At 42.9% G+C, this 22647-nt stretch overlaps 1 protein-coding gene across 5 annotated transcripts in view; it reads left to right on the forward strand.

Moving 5' to 3' along the window:
* PIGG (phosphatidylinositol glycan anchor biosynthesis class G) overlaps window positions 1-22647 on the forward strand; it is a 102383-nt gene that overhangs the window by 48010 nt on the left and 31726 nt on the right. For 4 of the 5 annotated variants that reach the window (XM_059833700.1, XM_059833697.1, XM_059833698.1 and 1 more), the window contains one exon: window positions 12284-12447. In XM_059833700.1, coding sequence (XP_059689683.1) covers window positions 12284-12447 — 164 coding nt within the window. The remainder of the gene's footprint in view (window positions 1-12283; window positions 12448-22647) is intronic. The other variant, XM_059833699.1, reaches the window with a different exon arrangement.

Here is a 22647-nt window from a genome sequence, read left to right on the forward strand (position 1 = left end):
AAATTAGCTCTGACAAGGGAGTGTCTCGCCCATACACATGCTGCTGAATCACAGCATCCAAAGCTCAGAAGGGAGAAGTTCTCCATTGTTTCGCTGTGAGCCAGATTGATTGATTGGTCTTTGTGCATCTCCTGCCACTCTAAGATCTCTATCCTTCTCCTCCATCCTTCCGTTGGCAGGGAACAATGAGGGAAGAAACAGGAAGTGCCATCTGATCAATACCTGGCTCTGAGACTGGTGTAACCGCCAGGATTTTGGATTCTTTGATCATGGGTCGCTCTATACGGCACCAGGCCTGCTGGCAACAGGCGGGGAACACCTGCCTCTGAGGGGTGAAGGATCCTGGTGCAGGAGTTAGCAGGGCTCATCAAAAGAGCTTTAAACTAGATTTGAAGGGATAAAGGGGTAAAACCAGGCTCGCTGATGATAAGCCTGGGAGTGGCATGCCAGTGTTTGAGGAGAGGTGTGCTGGCAAGGATCTTTGGACTGCTGTCTCAGTGGAGGTAGGGGATGGGGACCTATGCGGCAGCAAAGGTGTTGTTGGCATGCTAGAAACCAGGGAATCACCTGAGATCAGTCACATAGGAATTGGGGCTTCTCCTCCCAAAAAGGTGGCAGGATCAATAGCCTAACTAAAGTGCATCTATACCAAAGCACGCAGCATGGGCAACAAACAGGAGGAGCTGGAAGCCATTGTCCAGCAGGAAAACTGTGATATAGTGGCCATCACAGAAACATGGTGGGACGAGTCACACAACTGGAGTGCTCCACTGGATGGCCACAAACCCTTCAGAAGGGACAGGTGAGGAAGGAGAGGCAGTGGCGTAGCCATGTATGTCAAGGAGTGTTTTGACTGTCTAGAGGTTAACAACGGTGGTGATAGGGTTGAGTGTCTGTGGGTATGAATCAGGGGGAAGGCCAACAAGGCAGATATCATGGTGAGAGTCTGTTATAGACCACCCAGCTAGGATGAGGAGACAGATGAAATATTCTATAAGCAGCTGGGAGAAGTCTCACAATGGCTAGCCCTTGTTGTCATGAGGGACTTCCACTTACCACATGTCTGCTGGAAATAGAATAAGGCAGAGAGAATACAGTCTAGGAGGTTCCTGGAGTGTGCGGAAGATAACTTCCTGACACAGTTGGTGAGTGAGCCAACTAGGGAAGGTGCCCCACTGGACCTGTTGTTTGTGAACAGAGAAGGACTTGTGGAGGATGCGATGGTGGGAGGCCGTCTTGGCAGAGCGATCATGAAATGATAGAGTTTTCATTTGTCAGAGAAGTAAGGAGGGGGGTCAGCAGAACTGCTGCATTGGACTTCTGAAGGGCTGACTTCATCCTGTTTAGGGGCCTGGTGGCCAGAGTCTCCTGGGAGGCAGTCCTGAAGGGCAAAGGAGTCCAGGAAGGCTGAACGCTTTTCAAAAAGGAAGTCTTAAAGGTGCAGGAGCAGGCCGTCCCCATGTGCTGGATGACGAGCTGGTGGGGAAGAAGACTAGCCTGGCTGAAGAGAGAGCTTGGGCTGGAACTTAGGCAAAAGAAGAGAGTTTGTGACCTCTGGAAGAAGGGGTGGGCCACTCAGGAGGACTACAAGGTTGTTGTGAGTGAGGTTTTTCAGGGAGAAAATTAGAAGGGCCAAAGACCAACTACAACTTAAGCCAGTGACTGCCGTGAAAGACAATAAAAAATGTTTCTATAAATACATTAGCAACAAAAGGAGGGCTAAGGAGAATCTTCATCCTTTACTGGATGCAGGGGGAAACATGGTGACAAAGGATGAGGAAAAGTTTGAAGTACTTAATGCCTTCTTTGCCTCAGTGTTTAATGGTAAGACCAGTTGTTCTCTGGGTACCCAGCCCCCTGAGCTGGAAGACGGGGACGGGGAGCAGAATGAAGCCCCCCCAATCCAAGGGAAATGGTTAGCGACCTGCTACACCACTTAGACACCCACAGGTCTATAGGACTGGATGGGATCCACCCAAGGGTACTGAGGGAGCTGGTGGAAGTGCTCACCAAACCACTTTCCATCATCTACCAGCAGTCCTGGCTAACTGGAGAGGTCCCAGTGGACTGGAGGTTAGCAAATGTGACGCTCATCTTCCAGAAGGGCCAGAAGAAGGATCCAGGGAAATACAGGCCTGTCAGCCTGACCTTGGTGCCGGGGAAGATTATAGAGCAGATCATCTTGAGTGCCATCACGTGGTACGTACAGGACAACCAGGTGATCAGGCCCAGCCAGCATGGCTTTATGAAAGGCAGGTCCTGCCTGACTAACCTGATCTCTTTCGGTGACAAGGTGACCGCCTAGTGGATGAGTAAGAGGCTGTGGATGTAGTCTACCTAGACTTTAGTAGAGGCTTTGATGCCATTTCCCCCAGCATTCTCCTGGAGAAACTGGCTGCTCATGGCTTGGACAGGCATACTCTTCACTGGGTAAAAAACTGGCTGGATGGCCGTGCCCAAAGGGTTGTGAATGGAGATAATAATCCAGTTGGCGGCTGGTGACAAGTGGTGTTCCCCAGGGCTAAGTATTGGAGCCAGTTCTGTTTAATATCTTTATCAATGATCTGGATGAGGGGATCAAGCGCACCCTCAGTAATTTTGCAGGTGACACCAAGTTGGGTGGGAGTGTTGATCTGCTTGAGAGCCGAAAGACTCTACAGAGGGATCTGGACAGGCTGGATCGATGGGCCCAGGCCAGTTGTAAGCGGTTCAACAAGGCCAAGTGCCAAGTCCCACACTTTGGCCACAACAACTCCATGCAATGCTACAGGCTTGGGGATGAGTGGCTGGAAAGCTGCCTGGCAGAAAAGGACCTGGGGGTGTTGGTCGACAGCCGGCTGAAGATGAGCCAGCAGTGTGCCCAGGTGGCCAAGAAGGCCAACGGCATCCTGGCTTGTATCAGAAATGGTGTGGCCAGCAGGAGTAGGGAGGTGATCGTGCCCCTGTACTCGGCACTGGAGAGGCTGCACCTCGAATCCTGTGTTCAGTTTTGGGCCCCTCCCTACAAGAAGGACATTGAGGTGCTGGAGTGTGTCCAGAGAAGGGCGACGAAGCTGGTGAGGGGTCTGGAGCACAAGTCTTATGAGGAGCAGCTGAGGGAACTGGGATTGTTCAGTCTGGAGAAGAGGAGGCTGAGGGGAGACCTCATCACTCTCTACAATTACCTGAAAGGGGGTTGCAGAGAGGTGGGTGTTGGTCTCTTCTCCCAAGTGACAAGCGATAGGACAAGAGCAAATGGCCTCAAGTTGTGCCACGGGAGGTTCAGACTGGACATTAGGAAAAATTTCTTTACTGAAAGGGTTGCCAGCCATTGGAACAGGCTGCCCAGGGGCGTGGCAGAGTCACCATCCCCGCACGTATTTAAAAGACATGTGGGTGAGGCACTTAGGGACATGGTTTAGTGGTGGACTTAGCAGTGTTAGGTTTATGGTTGGACTTGATGATCTTATAGGTCTTTTCCAACCTAAACGATTCTATGATTCTGTGATCTGGAGAATGAAAGGTAGTAGTTACTTATCAAAACTTCTGGTAGAAGCAGACCAAAGCTTGTTTTTCCCTATGTTGTTTCCCATGCCGGTTTATTGTTAAGTTTGAGAAAAGAAACAGAGCAGTCCCAGATGAGGAGCTGCCTTTTTGTGTTGCATAACATGTCTGAACTCCAGCTTTGAAGAGATTCTTCTGAATTTAGCAACAGTGTAGCAAAAACTCTGACAAATTCTTACTCTCTTTAGCACAGGGCCCTTTAAAAAATGTATCGATTTTTGAAGAACCTGCCAACAGTCTTTTACAGATATTTTTGGCTGTCTACTTGGAAAACCAAGGTGTGTGCCTATTCAGCATGCCCAAGACAGTATAAAATGATGAATGAATTGTAATAGAACAGGAGGGATTTTAGAAAGAACAGTTTTGATTGTGGCCTATTTGTGTATTTTCTCTGTTTTTCTCTATTTATTGCTATTTCTCTATTTTTTCTATTTTCAAAACATCCCAGAAATACTTCAAAAATAGAGAGAGATCAATTCTGCTAAGGGAAAAAGTGCTTTTAAGAGTCAAGACAGATGGAATTTTTTCCACCCCCCACTCCTTAGAGAACAAGTTTTCAGTTCTCTTTTAAAAATGCTGTGAGTACATTTACATTAGATGCTCTTTCTAGAATGAAGATTAAGAGTTTGACCAAAACACCACTCTTCAAATGTTAGCTTTGTTCTTTTATTCTCTGATGAAAAAACTCTTGTGCAGGTATGGAAAGGAACAAATTGAATTATACAAGGCTAGGAGGGTTGGGGATTTTTTTACCCTTCACAATTGAAAGCAATTATCTGATGTGCAAAATATTAGTGTAGAAAAGTAGAATGGACAAGCTGGTAGCTCATAAAATTACAGAGGCTAAAAAAGGTGCCTCAGAATCTAATTAATGCACTCTCTTCAATTGGTAAATTTCTCCCAGTTTGTTCTGAGAATAAGTTTTCTTGTCTGGGACTCTAGATCCAAGGATGGAAGAAACTTCTTCCAGAAATTATGTTTAATTTCATGCTCTTTGTATGTAGGTTTGCTCACTATGTAACATTCTGATCTGCACTACCAGTGAAAATGAAAAACCTGACAATGTATAAAATCCACTTATTCATTAATTATTTTTCCTGGATATATTTAAGTTTCTCCTTCCCTTTCCCTTGAGTTCAGAGTCTAGAGCATAAATGACTTGTTGCAAGGGAAAAACTGCTCAGTTTGTGTAGCTTAAAATCAGGATTGATGTGTTTTATTGATTTATTAGTGACACATAATTAACTGGCAATCGTATATTAAAGGCTCTTAATTAACTGGCAGTCACTGAACTTTAGATGCAGGATCCATACCAGATATACAACAGATGAACACTCACCAATTTCTATGCCATTTTGTATACCTGATTTGAAAAAGATGTAGCCCCCACCCCTGCACTGGGATCTCCCTCTCCCAAAAACATAGAGGTAACCCCCCCTTCAGGTGTGTTACAAACACTCTCTTCTCATGGCAATGAAGGTTCCCCTGTTTACTCACACATCTTGTGACAGACGCAGGCACTCAAGCTTTAGGTCTTTATGTGTATCTCAAGAGTACCATAGATGAGTGACCTCAGGAGAAGCCATAGATGATTTTGGGTGGTTATATACAGTTTTCAGCTCTTCCTTACCTGAGTGATGGAAGGTGGAACTCTGAAAGTACCCATACTTTTTGTGATGTAGCTTTCTGGTTTAGAAACAGATTTTAATTGTTTGAATAAACCATTTATTCTTTTTCCTTTACCTTGTGGGAAAGACAGGAAGGTCTTTGGTGACAGCTTTCAGATCCCCCTCCTTACTTCTATGCCTTCCATTGAAGATACACCGTTCTTACTGAGTTAACTGCAGATGTCCTAGATTTAGCAACTACCTGTCTTGGCCATGACCATCAACACTGAGGTCTTACATTTTGACTGACTTAGGAAAGGGTTGTATTTCAGACTGAGTATCTATCATTTATTCTCAAAAACTGAATAAACAATGAGGAAGTGCAACTGAGCTGTTTCTGCTGGAGAAGTCCATCATGTTCTCTACTTCAGTATTGACCTCTGTTCAGCCTGCCTTGGTACCAGCTATTCATTCATTTACTATGTCTGGAGTGAGCGATATCTGTGCTTGAATGCTGGGGGAGAGATATGAAAGGAGCACAACTGTATTATTAGGTATGATGTGCACTGCTGGCATTGATATAAATGTCTTCCCTGACTTATCCTCAAGTTTTGTGGTTACTAGAGCTACCGCTGTTAAACTAGCTGGGTTCAGAATGGTGCTAGGTTTTTAATTTCCGGACGGGCATAAAGATCTAATGTAGCATACAAAAATAATAGCAGGTTTATGGTTGAAACACAGAAATTGAAAAACATGGAAATTCGTTGTTGATGCAGATCAGATTGGATACTAAATTTAAACTGTGCTAGCTAAATGAGGCAGGAGAAGAGAAATATAAACTAAATATAAAACCTTTCCATCTGGAAATAGGAGAGAGATTTGGAGAACTACTTTTTGCACATCCTGGTGTGATTATGAGGAGAATGAGACTTCTTGCCCATATTGCTGAGCCTTTATTAAATCTTGGTAGGCAAAATGGTGTGTAATGACAAAAGCAGTAACTCTGTCTCGCTAAGTGTGGAATGTAAGTGATGGCCTTTTGAATATGATAGTGAGTGAAAATAGCCTTGTTCAGGATAGCATATTTAATGAATGAGGCAGGGTTCTTTCAAAAAAATTTTGTAGGGTCCTTAAAGACTTTGTGGAAGTATAGCAGTGAAAATCCTAAGTGTACAAAGTAAGCAAGGTTCATAGGAAAAGGTACTGTTTTTCATTAATGAGTTGGTATAGTTGATGAAAGTGGGGGCGGGAAAAATGAAGTGCCTGAGTGTGGAAGCTGATATTTTGATCTTCAGTAGAAGCAGAAAGAAACCCCAAATTAAGTATGGGTTGAAAACAAATGCCTTGAGCTTACACTTGGTTTTACATTCTACACTTCATCTGTGCCAGGGCACTGAGTGCATCTCCTGTCTAGGAGTTTAGTTTAGTGGAGTTCAAGCTCATCTCCTTCACTGAGAGGAGCTTTTGGGAGAAAAGCTAGAAGGAAGGGCCTGGCCCTCCTTTCGTTTGGGAGCTCGTTTTATTCTGATGCTTTAATGCCTGTGCTGTGTCACAGCTGTGTAAGCAGGTATGTCTGTTCCTGTTTTGTACCTTCTTGATCCTGATCTGGACCTGCTGGCTGGGCTTCCTGGCCTAATCTTGGACCTGCCTTGTCACTATAGGCTTGCTGTGTGATCCCTGGACTGTGTCTGGCCCTGATCACTGTCTCTGGATCCAGTTCTGACCTGGACATGCCACTGAGCATTCCCAGTCCTCCTGACTTACTGTTCTCACCTGCCTTGTATACATGCTCATTTCCCAACTTATCTTCCCTTACAGAATTAGCTGGCCCTTGCTGCTCACTGACAATGTAAACCTAAAAGGCAAATTTATTAAACAGTTGTAAGTTACATGGAAAGACTACACATTAACTTGTTTTTCCAGCCCTTTAGCAAGATTTTTGTAAATAGTAAGCAGTGAAAAAGGTTGCTCGCACAGTTTCTACAGTCTTCATGCTTGGAGGTTTTTAGAGCTTGGCTGGATAAAGTCCTATGTTATTTATGTGGGGCTGGGTAAAACCACTTTGTTTTTAGCCTTGTTTTAGTAGTTAGGATCTTTGCTTTATTTATTGCTTTGTGTAAATCAATGAAGAGAAACAAAGTTAAAAATACTCCAGTATTGTCAAACTGATACAAATTAATACATTTAGTCAAAACGCTACTTATTTGTCAGGATATTATTGCAAGCTTGAGAACTTCTTGATGAATTTTTCAACAAGCTTGAATGATTGATTGTTTTCTTCTAAGCTCTGAGTTGTCCACATCTTGTAACACATCAGTCACTACCCAGAAGCGTACTATACCTTTATCGTTGCTACTCGCCCTTCAAATGCAGTGAGAATAGAAATAAATATCTTGGTTGTTTCTCTTTACTATATCAGCTCCTAAAAAATCTATGTTGTTGTAAATATTTCTTAAAATATTTCAGTTACCTTGGATGAAAGCTCATAAATGAATAAAATTCCATGGTTTTATTTCTTAGTCTTGTGGGTTTTTTGTTCCCATCATTAGAGCAGTATAACTGCAGAAGAGGAGAAAGAAAATACAGTCTCAAAACCTTTAAGGCTTGTTTATACTTTCTGGTATTTTTATCAATCACTGGAGGAGAACAGAATAGGTTTGTATATTTTCAGAATCATTTATATCCAATTCATCTTGCCTTTAGGTAGAGGAATGGACTGAGTGACATTTTAAAGTGGCTTATAGCTTTTTCTTCTTATGGTTTCAAAGCATTGTAGGATAATTTGTATTGGAGAGGACCTCAGAAGGCCCACAGTTCAGCACCATTCTCAGAGCAGCGTCAGCTGTGAAGTCAGACCAGGTTGCTCAGGGTCTTGAAACCTCCAAGGATGGAGACAGCAGAACCTTTCTGGCCAACCTTTTCCAATTACTTTGTTTTTTTACCTTCAATTACTCGCTTCAAATAATTAAAATAAATTCCTCATTCTATGCTTGTTTATAGAATTCTGGTTACTAGAAAGACGTACAATTATTTGAAGGGCTCAGTGGAAGTGTGGTAACAGTCTGCTGTGTTGAATCAGTTGTTAAACAAGCCAGAAGCATGTCAGTTTTGTCTTACACCTCTGTACTTCTCAGTTCAATGAGAGTCATTGAGATACTGCAGGTAGTAGCTCATATTCAGTGAGTGATGTGGTATCTGAAAAGTTTTCAGAAAAATCATTGCAGCTTTGAAGAGAGTTTTAAATTGTTTTCATTACTGTCTATGGAGGGATTCTCCTGTGTTACTGTAGAAAATATGCTGGGTAGTTTCTCTAGCCAATGTTCTTATATTTGTGCTTCATCGATCTAGATCATGACAGATTATCACGGAATGCTTTTCTGCAATAGTGCACTGTCTCCTGTCACTTTCTGCCATAACCACAAAGCTATTGCACTGTTTGAAATAGTTGAGTGATACTTTAAAATAAAAGCAGGCACTCTGAATTGTCAGTTATTTATGCATTGTGTGGAGTATTAGAAGTTATAAGCTACGAAAATTCAGTTCAAATATATGAATTAGTCATGGAGAAAGATATCTAACATGAAGGAAAAAATGCTTCTTACTGCTCAGCAGGGCTCTTCCAATAGTAGCTGTGGAGCCATCCATGGTGCTCAGCAGATTCCTCGTGAGAGTGGGGTGTTTGGACACTTAATATCCAGTGTGGTTGGAGTTGTAAGTGTGTGGATGCAAGTATGCACATCCTTGCTCTCCTTGTGTACAGCTACATCACTTTAAACAAAGTCAAAGATAGCTGGAGTTAGGGAGAAGGTGGAAAGCGCTGTTCCTTCCTCCTGGTTCCTTTCTCTGCCCTCACTACCTCCCAGAGAGGAGTACATCTTTCTGTCCTGTTGCACACGACCAGTGACATGCACTCCCAGGTGCTGCATTTATTCTTGCTCCTTCTCACATGCAGTGGGATGGGGAGTTGCCCTGAGGTGCCAAGGATCAACCATGTGTTATGTGCAGGTGGAGTAAACAGTGTGAAAGAGACCTTTCAGCTCTTCATGAGATGAGCGGGATTGCCTGATGTCTCAGCTTTTCTACTCTGCACACATTGTACAGAAGAGAAGGAGGGGAGAGAAAATAAGTAGATGTGGCGGGGAAAAGACTTGTTGCAGTGGACAGGGAGTGGGGGAAAAGAGAGCAGGTTCTCTCCCTACCTGTCCCTGTCAAACCTTTGCTTGTTGAGGAGCAGCACCCTGCCCTGCTCTGAAAGTGCTGCACCGGATGTTTCTGCTCTTGCCATGTCCTCAGTCTATACCCCTTAAACCTGAGGAGGAGCCTTGTTTTACAGCTTTTTTTTCCAGTCTCATCTTACAGGTTCTAGGGCACAAATACACTTTTTCTTTAGCTGCTCGTCATTAGTTATTCTTTGCTCTGCTCCTGCCGTTGCTGTATGTTACGCTAAATGCATAACAATAATTTATTACACTGGTGGAGCATAACAATAATTTACTACAACGGTGTGTGGTGAAGGTCAAAATGAGGAAGACTGACAGTCATAAGTCAAGATTTTTCTGCTGTATGATGTCTTGGTAAAATCCATACCTTACTGCCTTCTTACAACTTCAGGCTCCCCTTATATTCTGGGGATATCTTCATGGTAGGATTCATGGGGACAGTGGGTACTGATGATGAGCTCTGAATGGTTCTGTCAACATGGATGGCTTTGTTCTCCTTAGAGAGCTGTTTGAGGAACAGGGTTTTTGCTGTCCCTGCTGCCTAGTTACGTATGCACCCGAAAAAGCTACCTATTTTTCATGCTGCTGGTTTGACCTTGGCTGGATGCTGGGTGCCTACCAAAGCCACTCTATCTCTCCCCCTCCTCAGATGGACAGGGGAAAGAAAATACAATGAAAGGCTCGTGGGTCGAGATAAGGACGGGGAGAGATCATTCATCAGTTATTGTCATGGGCAAAACAGACTCAACTTGGGAAAAATTAATTTAATTTATTACCAACCAAATCAGAGTAGGGTAATGAGAAATAAAAACTAAAACTTAAAACACCTTCCCCCCACCCCTCCCTTCTTCCCGAGCTTAACTTTACTCCCGATTTTCACTACCTCCTTCCTCACAAGTGGCACAGGGGGATGGGGAATGGGGGTTGCTGTCAGTTCATCACACGTTGTCTCTGCTGCTCCTTCCTCATCAAGGGGAGGACTCCTCACTCTCTTCCCCTGCTCCAGTGTGGGTCCCTCCCATGGGAAACAGTTGTCTACAAACTTCTCCAACGTGAGTCCTTCCCACAGGCTGCAGTTCTTCACAAACTGCTCCAGCATGGGTCCTTTTCACGGGATGCAGTCCTTCAGGAACAGACTGCTCCAGCGTGGGTCCCCTGCAGGGTCACCAGTCCTGCCAGCAAACCTGTCCAGTGTGGGCTCCTCTGCACTGGTCCACAGGTCCTGCCAGGAGCCTGCTCCAGCGCGGGCTTCCCACAGGGTCACAGCATCTTTTGGGCATCCACCTGCTCTGGTATGGGGTCCTCCATGGGCTGCAGGTGGATATCTGCTCCACTGTTAACTTCCATGGGCTGCAGCGGGACAGCCTGCCTCACCATGGTCTTCACGAGGGGCTGCAGGGGAATCTCTGCTGTGGTGCCTGGTGCACCTCCTTCCCCTCCTTCTTCACTGACCTTGGTGTCTGCAAAGTTGTTTCTCTCACATATTCTCACTTCTCTCTTCTCCGTCTGCCATTGTGCAGTTGTTTTTCCCCTTTTCTTAAATATGTTATCCCAGAGGTGCTACCACTGTCGCTGATGGGCTTGGCCTTGGCCAGCGGCGGGTTCGTCTTGGAGCTGGCTGGCATTGGCTCTGTCGGACATAGGGAAAGCTTCTAGCGGCCAACCCTGTAGCCCCCTGGCTACCAAAACCTTGCCACACAAACCCAATACACCCTGTGTGCTCTGGATTTTGCGGGCAACCCAGACGTGTATTTGATGATAGCACTTCCTCACTGGGGTAACTTGCGCTTCAAGAAGACTGCAGTCACTAAGGTGAGAGGAGATCAGGTCGGAGGGAAAGGGGGAGACACCACTACTGATGCTCTGCTGGGACTGGGTCTGAGGCTGTCAGTGGTGACAGCCCTTACATTTGGGTTTTTTCTGGGATTCTGCAGGGGGGGAAGGGTTTGATGGCTGTTAGAATACCAGTGCTGTAGAAATCGATCAGGTTCTTTCTCCAGGTACAGTAAGAATATCTGAAAGCTTTCGCGCTAGTCTGAGGAAACCTGTCTGTGACCTGCTAAGCTAAGAAATATTCTGCCTTAATCACAGCATGTGTTTGCTGCTTTAGGTATTTAATTAAAGTTAAATACTGGGCATTTTCAGTGGAAAGTACTTCCTTCAATTTTATATTATCCCTTGTTATTTAGCGGTCTTAGTCACTGAAAAATAAAACTAGGTAAAACATACGAGTCTTGGACAGCTCTTGGTACTTTCATTGCTGTATGTTCCTTGTGTTTTTCTCTTTCTAGGTTTTAAGTGCCTTTTTTTTGATGATTCAGGCTATCGAGGCTGACTTTTGGTCTATTTCAATGCAATCTATTGTGATATAAAGACTTGGGAAGCAGAAACCTCTCTGAATTTGCCTGTCTTAATCCAGTAACACGCAGCAACTTGTGTTGTGGGACAGGCAGGTGGGCGGTGTAGTATTCCACTACAGCTCTAAATTAGAGCCCTGTTGTCTCTAAGGGCAAGAAATATTTATTCCTGGTGTAATCAGGCCTAAAATCTTGGATTTGAACCATGTGTGATGGAAAATGCATTTTTTTTACTGTGACTGAAATCAGCAAGTGTAGCTGCTTGCTTTAAACTCTATTTTTGATGTAATTTATTAAACAGGCATGTTAATTTACAGACAAAATAAGACAAGCAAAAGATCCTGCTGTTTATGCCTTCATTAGTCTGTAAATCGTAAATAGAAACTCTTGTTTGGTAAGCTGCTTTATTGAAATTCCAAGGTAAAGAATATGGCTGTACTGTAAAGTAGCTTAAAGAGTAAGTCTCTAACTGGTGCAATAATTAATATTATTCTAATGTATTCTAAATGTTTCCTTGGAGATATTTTAATCTTTAATTTTTTATTCCTATTTTCAGGGAAATTCAAATGGCATTGCTACTGTGGATGTTTCAGCAGGTTTTGTGGGACTAGAAGGCTATGTGGAGATAGCAGCTATCTTCCTTACAGCATTTGCAACATATGCAGGACCTTTGCTTTGGGCCATTCATCTGCTGTGCTACTTGAGTTCTGAAGTTAGCAGGTAATCATGTTTTGAACTAACGTAATGATCCTTTATGTACTGCAGATATAAACACCATCCTCATACCTTTTCAAGCAAATAGTTTCATTTACATCATCTTTTTCCCTGGAAGTTAGTTTTCTATTAAGAAAATGCATGTTCTTTTTTTGGTATGACTCTGTATCACTTCACTCTTCCAGTTTCATTTTCTCTGCAGAAGTTTTGCACTGGGAATATAAATTTATGTTTTACTAATTTTGTTTCTTAATGAGTGCTCAGTTTGCTGTGCTAAATTACTTAAAATTTTATTATGCTTTGTTGTAACAGCATGTGCTGCCTAAAAGCATTCTTCTTAGAACCTATTAAGTAGGATACCTGAGAGGGACTTTTTAAAGTAGTAGAATAGAATTTGAACTTAACTAACATGCTATTCTTTGAATGTCTGTCCTTGTTTGGCATAGTAACATACAACGTTTTATAAATAAAATTGATTTATTTTATTGTATGTTACTGGTTATTGCAGTCATTTGTAGCTAAAATATTTGTACTTTCGGGTATCTTGTGTAGCGGACGGGTTAATGTAACATGAATTAGTGTGTTTGGAATTTTAAGAAGACATAGTTAGAAAATGCTTCTGTAACTTAGAGTGTGCATGTAAAATCCGATTGGACTCTCTAATATTGCATTTGACTAATCATACGGGGCATTCAAACTGAGAGATGCAGTATGTTAAAACAGCAGAGCTGTAAACTCCGTATCATATAATATCAATGCACAAACGGAAAAACTTTATATATTTTCACAGAAGTAACATCTGACAGTGACTAAATTCTTACTATCCCAGAGTCTTTTCTCTGTTATCTGTGGAATTTAAATACATGCTTTTTTTTTAAATGAGGAACAAAATGTTGCAGCAGGCTTGGCAGGTGGGATTTTAGAGAGTATTTAGTTTATCACAACTCTTTGCCTCATGCATTGCCATCCTCTGTAAACCTCTGACTTCCCTTTATCTACAGACTATCATCCGGTCTCATCCTCTCAGTGCTCTTTGTTTTCTGGCTTCTCTCTTCGCCTTTTGCTTGTTTGTTTTGGGCAATACCTACACTGTGAACTTGTGTTGGCATGTGTGTGTTTTCATCAAAGGCATAAGGAGATGGGATCCTCAGCTGACCATACTCAGTAGACTAGTGGAGGTTTTTGAACCAGGAAGGACCTGTTCTAATAGGCTAAGTCCCTGCACAGTTATTGTGTCCATTGCTCCATATTAACAGGCACCTTTAACAGGTAGAGTTATTATTCATCTTATTCACTGATTTGCCTGTCTGCCATATTGCTCTCTAAAAGTGTCTAGCTGTCTCTACTTTATTGGAGTGGAATTATGCAGCCCAGTGCTAGGCCACTGTATTGCTCTAGTAATGCACTCCTTAGTGTAGATTGATACTCACTGTAGAACATTACCTCTTAGTCTGAGGCCAGCTACCTTGAAGTCATCTTTGGTCTTATATAGATTCATACTGTCTAAGTACTGGTCTTTATGTATAATGCCTCTGAAAACCAGCCTTTTCTATGTTCATTCTGATTTTTTTTTTTGCTTCAGGAGGTGTAGATGTGGAATACACTAATTATTAGTGTCTAGAGTTGTATAACCACAGAAACCCCTTTCTTGAATTTTCCTTACTACCTGGTGTCTGGACACCAAACTCAGTTTTAACTCTCTGTTTCTACTGCTCCTCAGTTTAGCTTTAGTTACTACTTTGCTCCATCAATAAATCCTCCCAGTATCCAAGCTCTTCAAGTTTTCTCCATTCTTTCTACTCTCTTTAAAAAGAGTTACCATGCACATATAAAAAGCCTCGCCTCTTGTCTTCTAGTAAATATGTGACCCATGACCCTGGTTATTACATACATTCTATTAATCTACTGTTTTTCCCAATTCCTTTATACCTCTGCCATGCTTTGTTTAAAATAGTGCTAGACAGTTTCACTGGTCACATCCATGTTCCGTGTTTTTGGTTTTTTTAGCAGTCCTACTTCCCATTCTTCATTATTACACTGTAGGTGCTTTGGAACTGGAGCTTTTTGCTTGTGCTTGGAGGACTCTGAGCACAGTGGAGTAAATTGCTTCAGTGCCATTGTCTGGGGAGGGAGAGGGAAAAAATAAGAGTCCCATAATATTTTTAAAGAGCTGAAGTTTAAATGTTGTTTAAACCCTAGACTGCAGACTGTGATGAACACTAACATACAATGAAGAGAAAATGATACCATATAGCATGTTTTTGAAAGCTCTTCTAACAAAAAAAAACCCTTCTGTAACAAAATCTTTGAGGATCTGTACTTGTTTAGTATTGTTTCAAATAATGTGCCTCTGTTGTAGTGTTGGTTGTTGTTCTGATGTTTTCTTGGTTGAATTTTTGCAGATTAAAAGTTCAGCTAGTAGTGTTGCCAGGTACAGTGCTGGTTTAAACTGCTCTCAAGTGGGTAGCTGTGACCTGTAATACCCACATCACTTATGTAAGTAGATTCCATCAAGCAGCTTGTGTCTGTAGCCATTTTAAGGTTCATTTGGGTCAACTGGTAAGGTTGTTTCCTCTATGAAACAGTGAATAACTCTGGACTAGAATCTCTTTAGTCACTGAGACTTGTTTAAATTGATATGTTATGGTGTTTGGAACTTGATCTGTATGCTTTTTATTTTACTCTTGTGTTTTGCTGTTGCTGGCCAAATGGTTGTCTCATTACTTTGTCGTTATTCCTTGGAGCCAAAGCTGTAACTGCAGACGGCAGAGGTCAGCTGCTTCGTGTGTTTTCTTAAATGTGTGGGAGACTGAGCATTTTAAAATACTGCTGGATGCTTAAGAATGTTCTTTATAAAGGCTTCTTATTAACTGTTTTATAAGCAATATGCCTTGGTCAGTGAAATTCAAACCCTTTCCTTTTTTTTATGTGGTCTTGAGTGCAAGATGAAGATCCTTTTCCTGCTTCCTACAGCTAGGAAGGTCTGAAAGAATCCAGCTGCCCTGTTTTTTTGGAGCATGCTGAGTGGGTCCTGTTAGATTGCCACAGGGTGTTGTTGGGATTCCTGACCCATCAGCTGAATGGATGTGCCCAGAACTACTCAGCAGTGCCATTCTTAGCAAAGTCCCCAGCATCCTGCAGCCTGTTTTAGAGCTGTTGGATCTGAGGAAGTTGATCTGGACAGGGAAGCCTGACTTCAGTGCTATCTTTGTTTATTCCAGCCACTTAGCAGAGCCCACGTAATTTATAGTTGCAGTTGGGCTGGCTTACCAGAGCCTCTTGCTGGAGTTCTTAGAAGCTGAGCTCCACTGAGGCATCACTTCCTAGGGACGTGTACACATGCATACCCTTCCCTCTCTCTGCACTTTGCATTTAAGAAATCACAGAATACTTGAGTCTGGAGTCCAATCCTCCTGTCCAAAGGAGGGTCAACCAGAGCAGGTTCCTTAGGGCCATGTCCAGTTGGTTTTTGAGTATCTCCAAGAGTGGACACTCCAGGGTCTCCTTGGGCAACCTGTTCCAGTGTATGACAACTCTTGCAGTGAAACAGTTGTTTTCTGATGTTTAAGTGGAATTTGTTGTATTTCGGTTTATGTCCCTTGCCTTTCATCCTTTCACTGGGCACCTCTGAAAAGAGTCTGGGTGCATCTTCTTCTGCCCATCGGGTATTTATGAACATTGGCGAGATCCCTGCTGAGCCTTCTCTACTCAAGGCTAAACAATCCCATTTTTCTCAGCCTCTCATTTTGTGTCAGACGCTCCAATCCCTTCATCATCTTTGTGACCTTTCAGTGGATTTGCTCCAGTACACCCATGCCTGTCTTCTACCGGGGAGCCCAGAACTGGATCCAGAACCCCAGATGTGATCTCACCACTGCTCAGCAGAAAGGAAATATCACCTTCCTCAAACTGCTGGCCTTACTTTTCCCACTACAGCCCTGGGTTGGCTCAAGGGAACATTGCTTGCTCGTGTTCAACTTTTTGTCCACCAGGAGCAATCTATGCCCTTTTCTGCTAAGCTGTTTTCCAGATGACCAGCCCTGAGCCTTTCCTGGTGCATGGGTTTATTCTTCCTCAGCTGTAGAATTTGGCATCTCCCTTTATTAATCTTCTTGAGTTTCTTGTTAGCCCATTTCTCTAGCCTGTCAAGGTGCCTCTGGGTGGCAGCAGACCTGTATCAGCCACTCCTCCCAGTTTTGTATTGTGTACACACTTGCTGAGGTGGCACATTGGAATCTGTGTTTTAATTGGTTTAATGAGTCAGGTGTCAGGGTCAACTGGTGGATGTTTCCTAGCATTAGAAGGCTGCATGCTTATTGGCTTTTCTTCCTTAGTGATCAAAAGTTGTAACAGTGCTTTCACGTTAGCAAATGGCTTACAGATGTTGAAAATGGAAGTTATGCCCAACAGGTGGGTGTTGATATTTGCCCAGGTCATCAATGAAGATGTTAAACAGTACTGGCGCCAGTGTCAAGCCCTGGGGTTGATTGTTAGTGACTGGCCTGCAGGTGGACTTTGTGCTGCTGATCACAACCATGTGAGCCCAGCAGCTGAGCCAGCTTTCAGTCCACCTCACTGTCCACTTTCCTAGCCTGGACTGCATCAGTTTGCCTGTGAGGATGTTATGGGAGACAGTGTTAAAAGCCCGCTTGTGCGGTGAAAGTGCATTAGATACATGTAGCCCGTATGTCTTTGGCCAATACGGTAAAATGGAATAGAAGATAAGGAGGTTTTGAAATAATATGTTTGCTGTGGAAAGGTAGTTGGAACTCCTTAAACAATTTGCTTCCATCTGATTAAACACATGAACTATGTAATAGTCTCCTCATATGGAAAGGTAAATATGTTTCTAAAATAATTGACTGGCATGTGATAGACAGTCACATGGATTTTACTGCCACTTTTAGTCCTTCAGGCTCTCCTAAGAAACTTGGCAGCTTAAATGCGATGGGACTTTCAGAGACAGAAATAGTAAGAAGAACTCTTTGGCTTCAGTCTCCATGGAAACTGCAATAACTCTTGAAACTATTTTTGAGACAGGGATTACTGATTAAATTGATGCCTAAACTTAACCAAGTATTCTCTGTGTGACTTGCATAAATCCAGAGAGCGCCTGATTCATGTAAAGGGTAGTTTTTACAGTGTCCGCTGTATTGCCCTGATCTGCAGTAGAACTTTGGATTTTGGGATCATTATGACCAGGAAAAGGGCCATGTTGTTGGATAAGCTGACCTATATTATATGACCTCATTGTGCAGTATATACCAGATGGATTCAGTTTTCAAGCTCCTACCCAAACAAAATTGTTGTCTGGGTGATGTTCACAGTGTTGTGTAATTGTCACTCTTTAGCTAGGCATCGTGATCATTTTCAGATTACTTGCACATTGGAATCTGTGTTTTAATTAGTTTAATGAGTCAGGTGTCAGGGTCAACTGGTGGATGTTTCCTAGCATTAGAAGGCTGCATGCTTATTGGCTTTTCTTCCTTAGTGATCAAAAGTTATAACAGTGCTTTCACGTTAGCAAATGGCTTACAGATGTTGAAAATGGAAGTTATGCCCAACAGGCGGGTGTTGATATTTGCAAAACTTTAATGTTACGCTGTGACTTTGTTAATGCAGAATGCCAGCGCAGCAAACTTAAGTGTTGCTGTGAATTCTTTTATAATGCTCATCTAAACAGAATTAGGAAGGCGTGCTAGCTAAAAGAATTTCAGCAGTTAAAATCAGCTTTTGCCATCTTCAACCTAATGTGTTTGATTCATGGAGTGCCCCATACACAATCCATGTGATTTAATACTTTTTCTTTCTGACATGCAGTCAGTGTTTCAATATACTTTTTTTCTTTGAGTCCCAGGTAGAAAATGCAGCCCTCCTTAAAGAAACAATTCATTTTTCTCTGAACGCCTCAGTATTTTGCATAAGTAGTTTTTAATTCTTCTGGTTTTACTCCATTCTCTGTTCCTTAGCTTAATTAAAGCTGAAAAAAATGTTTGCAAATAAGAATATACTGCTGCTGCATTCTCTAGAATGGTAATACCTGTTATTTATTGTGTTTACCAGCAGCCCTATTCCCTAAATAAAGAAATGAATAAAATTTATAGAAGAAGGTTATCTACTTGTTCACTGATGTGTATGGAAGTCTGGAATTGGTTTGATAAAATTGGAATGGGGTTTTATTGCCACAAGCTGGAAGAGTATTTTACTCACTTAGGTATTTCCTGACATGCTGTCATTGCAGTGATGGCTGGAGATTTCTTTTAGACATCATTAGTGCTCTGTGATGGGTACCTCTTCATTCATTCCTTTGTCATGCTGGTGAGACACTGACTTTTCCTATGAGCTTTCCTTCAGGTAGTCATGGCTCTTAGTGTTGAAAAGTATTTTCTTAGTAGTGAAAAGTGATCCAGCCAAAGTAGGATTGCCTGCAGTTGCCTCTGTTATAAACAAATGACAAGTTGCTTCAAAGCCATTTGCAAAATAAATGTCATCGTCTTGCTCCATGGACCAGCTGTGCAGCTGTGTTTTAGGAGCTGAAACACTTTCTATGTAAATGTTAAAGAAAGTTGTGTGCACAGAATTTATAAATATACAGATTTGGGGTGGGTTAGGTTATTTTTGCTTTGTGTCAATAGATGCAAGCATCTGAACAGATTTGGAACTTAAAAAATTATGATCTAATTTTTGGTAGAGTTAGCATATCCAACATGAGGTTTGTTTTCTCTTAATGACTGATAACCCTAATAGAGAACTTGTGCTCCAGTGTGCTAGTTACTGCACAAATGCATTGTAGAGTTTTTAAATGGTCGTATTGATGCTGTGTACTGCCATTGCTATGAGATTGTTCTCATCGACGGAACTGCTGGCTTAGGTAGAGGCCACTTTAAGCACATCAGATACCCTTTTTAATTTTTAAGTCGTCTATCACTTTTTCTTTGTGGGTAGTCTTGAACTGAAAGGAAGGTGTTCTGAAATTGTTTTTTATTTCTGCCCAAGCTCTAATTTGAGGTTTTATGGTCATATTGTCTTCCTCCTCTTGCTCTTCTGGTGTTCATCTAACTTACAGAAGAATGCTCAAAAGCACGTAGCTGAGTTTGCTGTACAGCCTTCCAGTTCTCAGTGTATCTGTAGAGCTACAAGCTTCTTACTCTACCTAGACTGTAGCTATGCAGTATCACTTTGCTGTACAAAAGGGTGCAGTATTTGACCTTTATTCTTGTTTGGAACCTCTGCATTGTGAGACAATATTTTTCTGCAATCCTGTATGGCTAGATATACAAATGCTGCTTACACAAAATAGTTCATTAAATTCAGTACACACATTACCTTATTGAATCTATTGGGAGAATCAACATTGATGACATTGAGCATAAGTAGCCTAGGGGACATCAATTTCAGGCAGAAATTTTGGGATCCAGTGGTAAGCAACCAGAATTTCTTCAAAGTATAATGACTATCTAGACAGGACCTGTTAGCAGGGCTCTATAAAGACTTCAAAAGCCTCTGAAAATATTAAAAAAATAATGAAAGAAAGGTTGGTTAAGTTTTGTGTCTGTAATTAAACTTCTGGTAGTCCTTCTATTGTTAGTGTACCACGGCTGTTGGAATTTGGCAGAGGAAAGCTAACTTGCATCAGAGTTGGAGGATAGCAAGTGGTCATATGGCATGTTATTTTCAAAAATCATAGGCACTGGGGTCAATAAGAGGGATTTTAGTGAATTTTGATGAAAGGGATTAGGTTTGTCTATACTGACATCTAAGAAGATGTCTTTGATTAGTCCACATAGCTGTTGGAGGAGGAAGGACCCTGAAGCTTGGTGCTGCTATAAAATGAAGTTACACTTTCCTATGTGCTTCCCTTCTGTCTCTCACTGTCCCTCATTCTCTTTTGTTTGCTGTCCCTCTCTCTCACTCACTTGGTATACCTCTCTTTACCTGGCTTGGTATCCTCCCTGTCCCTCTCTTTCTTTTGCTGTCTCCTCACCACCATCACCCCCACCAAGCTTCCCTTCTCTCTTGGACACACTTTATACCTCTTTAATGTGCTTTGCCTCTCTCCCTCTCACACTTCCCTTCTCTCTTGTGCATTTTCTGTCTTGTTATAAAAATTTGTAACTGGCCTGTGCTGGCTGAGGAGAGAGGCAAGGACGCAAAGTATAGCATTACAAGAGTAAATATTTATTCATGCGCATGAGGTCTCCCAGCCAAACTGGGGTTCCAAGAATGTGGTTTTACACAGGGTTCTTATACCTTTGCTCATGCTTTTCTCTTGCTATCCCTGTCTCTCTCTCTCTCTCTCTGACTCTCTCTGTCTTGCTATACACCTGTCTTCCCCTCCCCCAAGCTATTCCCCTCTCTCTCTCTTGCTTTTCCATCCTCCCACAGATGCGTCCCCTCCTCGTGCGCTTTCCCGTCTCTCATGCCTGGGCTTTCACCATCTACATGCATGGATGTTCCACAACTCTTTTTTGTATGCAGTCCTTTCCTACCTCTCGTGCATGTGCTTCCCCTCCTTGCACATGCTTACTTCTCTCTCATGGGCTTCCCCACTCTCGCACTCTCCTCCCCCATGCACTTCTGTCCCTCTCGGGCTTCTGCCCCTTTGCAAGCATGCTTCCCCATGCGCTTTCCTCCTCACACGCTTCTTCTCTCACACTTCCCCCTTCATGGTCCCCGGTCATGCTTTTCCCCCTCTCTCACACACACTTTCTCCCTTTCCCTGTTGTGCTTTCTCTCTCTCACGCATGCATTCTCTCTGCCTTGCGTGCGCTTTCTCCCTGCCTCGCATGCACTTCACCTTCTCTTACATGCTTCTCCTCCTCACATACATGCTTCCACCTTCTCTCATGCACTTATCCCCTTCTCACATGCGCTTATGCCTTCTCTCACGTGCCTCTCTCCCTCTCTGTTGCCTGCTTCCCTCTCCTTTGTGCTCTTCCCCTGGCTGGTAAGCTTCCATCTCTTTTGTGTGGTCCTCCCCTCTTTTGTGTGTTCCTCTCTTGCATGCTTCCTTGTCTCATGCGTGCACTCTCCTCCTTACGCATGCAGTTTCTCCTTCTCGCAAGCATGCTTATTCTCACGCATGCTCTCCCTCTCTCACTTGAATGTGCTTTGTCTCTCCCTTGCCTTCTTGCTCTCTTGTGCACTTTTGCTCTCTTGTGTGTCTGTTTTGCGCATCCTCTGTCTTTTGCTTTTCCTTTTTCTATCTTTCTTTTGCTTCTCTAGATTTTCTCCTTTCTTGCATGCTTTCCCATGTCTCACACTTTTCCTGTCTCTCACACGCACACTCAAATTCTTCCAAATTCAAATTGCTTGCACTTTCCCTCTCTGTTGCATATTTAATCTCTTACCTGGGTCCTCCTTCTCTCTCCTACCTTCACTCTTTCACATGTGTTTTCTTTCTCTTGCACTTCCCTCCCTCATTCTCTCTTTGCCTCTTTGTCTCTTGCTTTCCCCTCTCCTTTGTATGCGTTCGTGTCTCTGACAGACTTTTCGTTTATTGCATGCACTTTCCCTGTCTTAAGCTTGCAGTCTCTCACTTGTGATTTCTCCTTGTCACTCACTCTCTGTCCCTTCTGTGTAGTTTTTCCTCTCAACCTCTCTCGTGCTTTTTTCTTCTCCTTCTCTACTTCCTTATTTCATAATTATGTCACTTTGCCCCTTGTGTGCGCTTTGCCTCTTCTGTGCACTTCCCTCCACTCGCATGCTTCCTCTTCTTGCATGCACTTCCCCCCTCTTGCACACTTCCCCCCTCACATGCATTTCTCTCCTTCGTGCATGTTGTCTTTCTTGTGTGCATGTTGCCTCTCTCACACACTTTGCGTCTCGTGTGCTTTACCTTTCATGTGCTTTGCCTCTTCCTCATTTGTGCTTTGCCCCTCACACGCATGCACTTTGCCTTTCTTGCATGCATGTATGCTTTCTCTCTGTCTCTCTCTCGCACTTAGTCTCTTGTGCTCATGCTTCACCTGTCGTGCACAGGCTTTGCCACTCTCCCTCTCTCGTATGAACTTTGCTGCTATGTCTTATGTGCTTTGCTGCTCTTCTGTCAGTTTAGGCACTTTGCTCTCTCATTCTCTCTTGCTTTCTATCTAACATTCTTTGCTGCCCTCTCATGCATTTCCATCTCTGTTTTTCTCTCTATTTACATTTTGTCTCACTCAAGCTTTCAGTCTCTCACTGTCCCCCTCTGTCTCACTTGCTATC

This window comes from Gavia stellata, chromosome Z (assembly GCF_030936135.1).
Source record: "Gavia stellata isolate bGavSte3 chromosome Z, bGavSte3.hap2, whole genome shotgun sequence".
In the NCBI taxonomy this organism is placed as follows: Eukaryota; Metazoa; Chordata; class Aves; order Gaviiformes; family Gaviidae; genus Gavia; species Gavia stellata.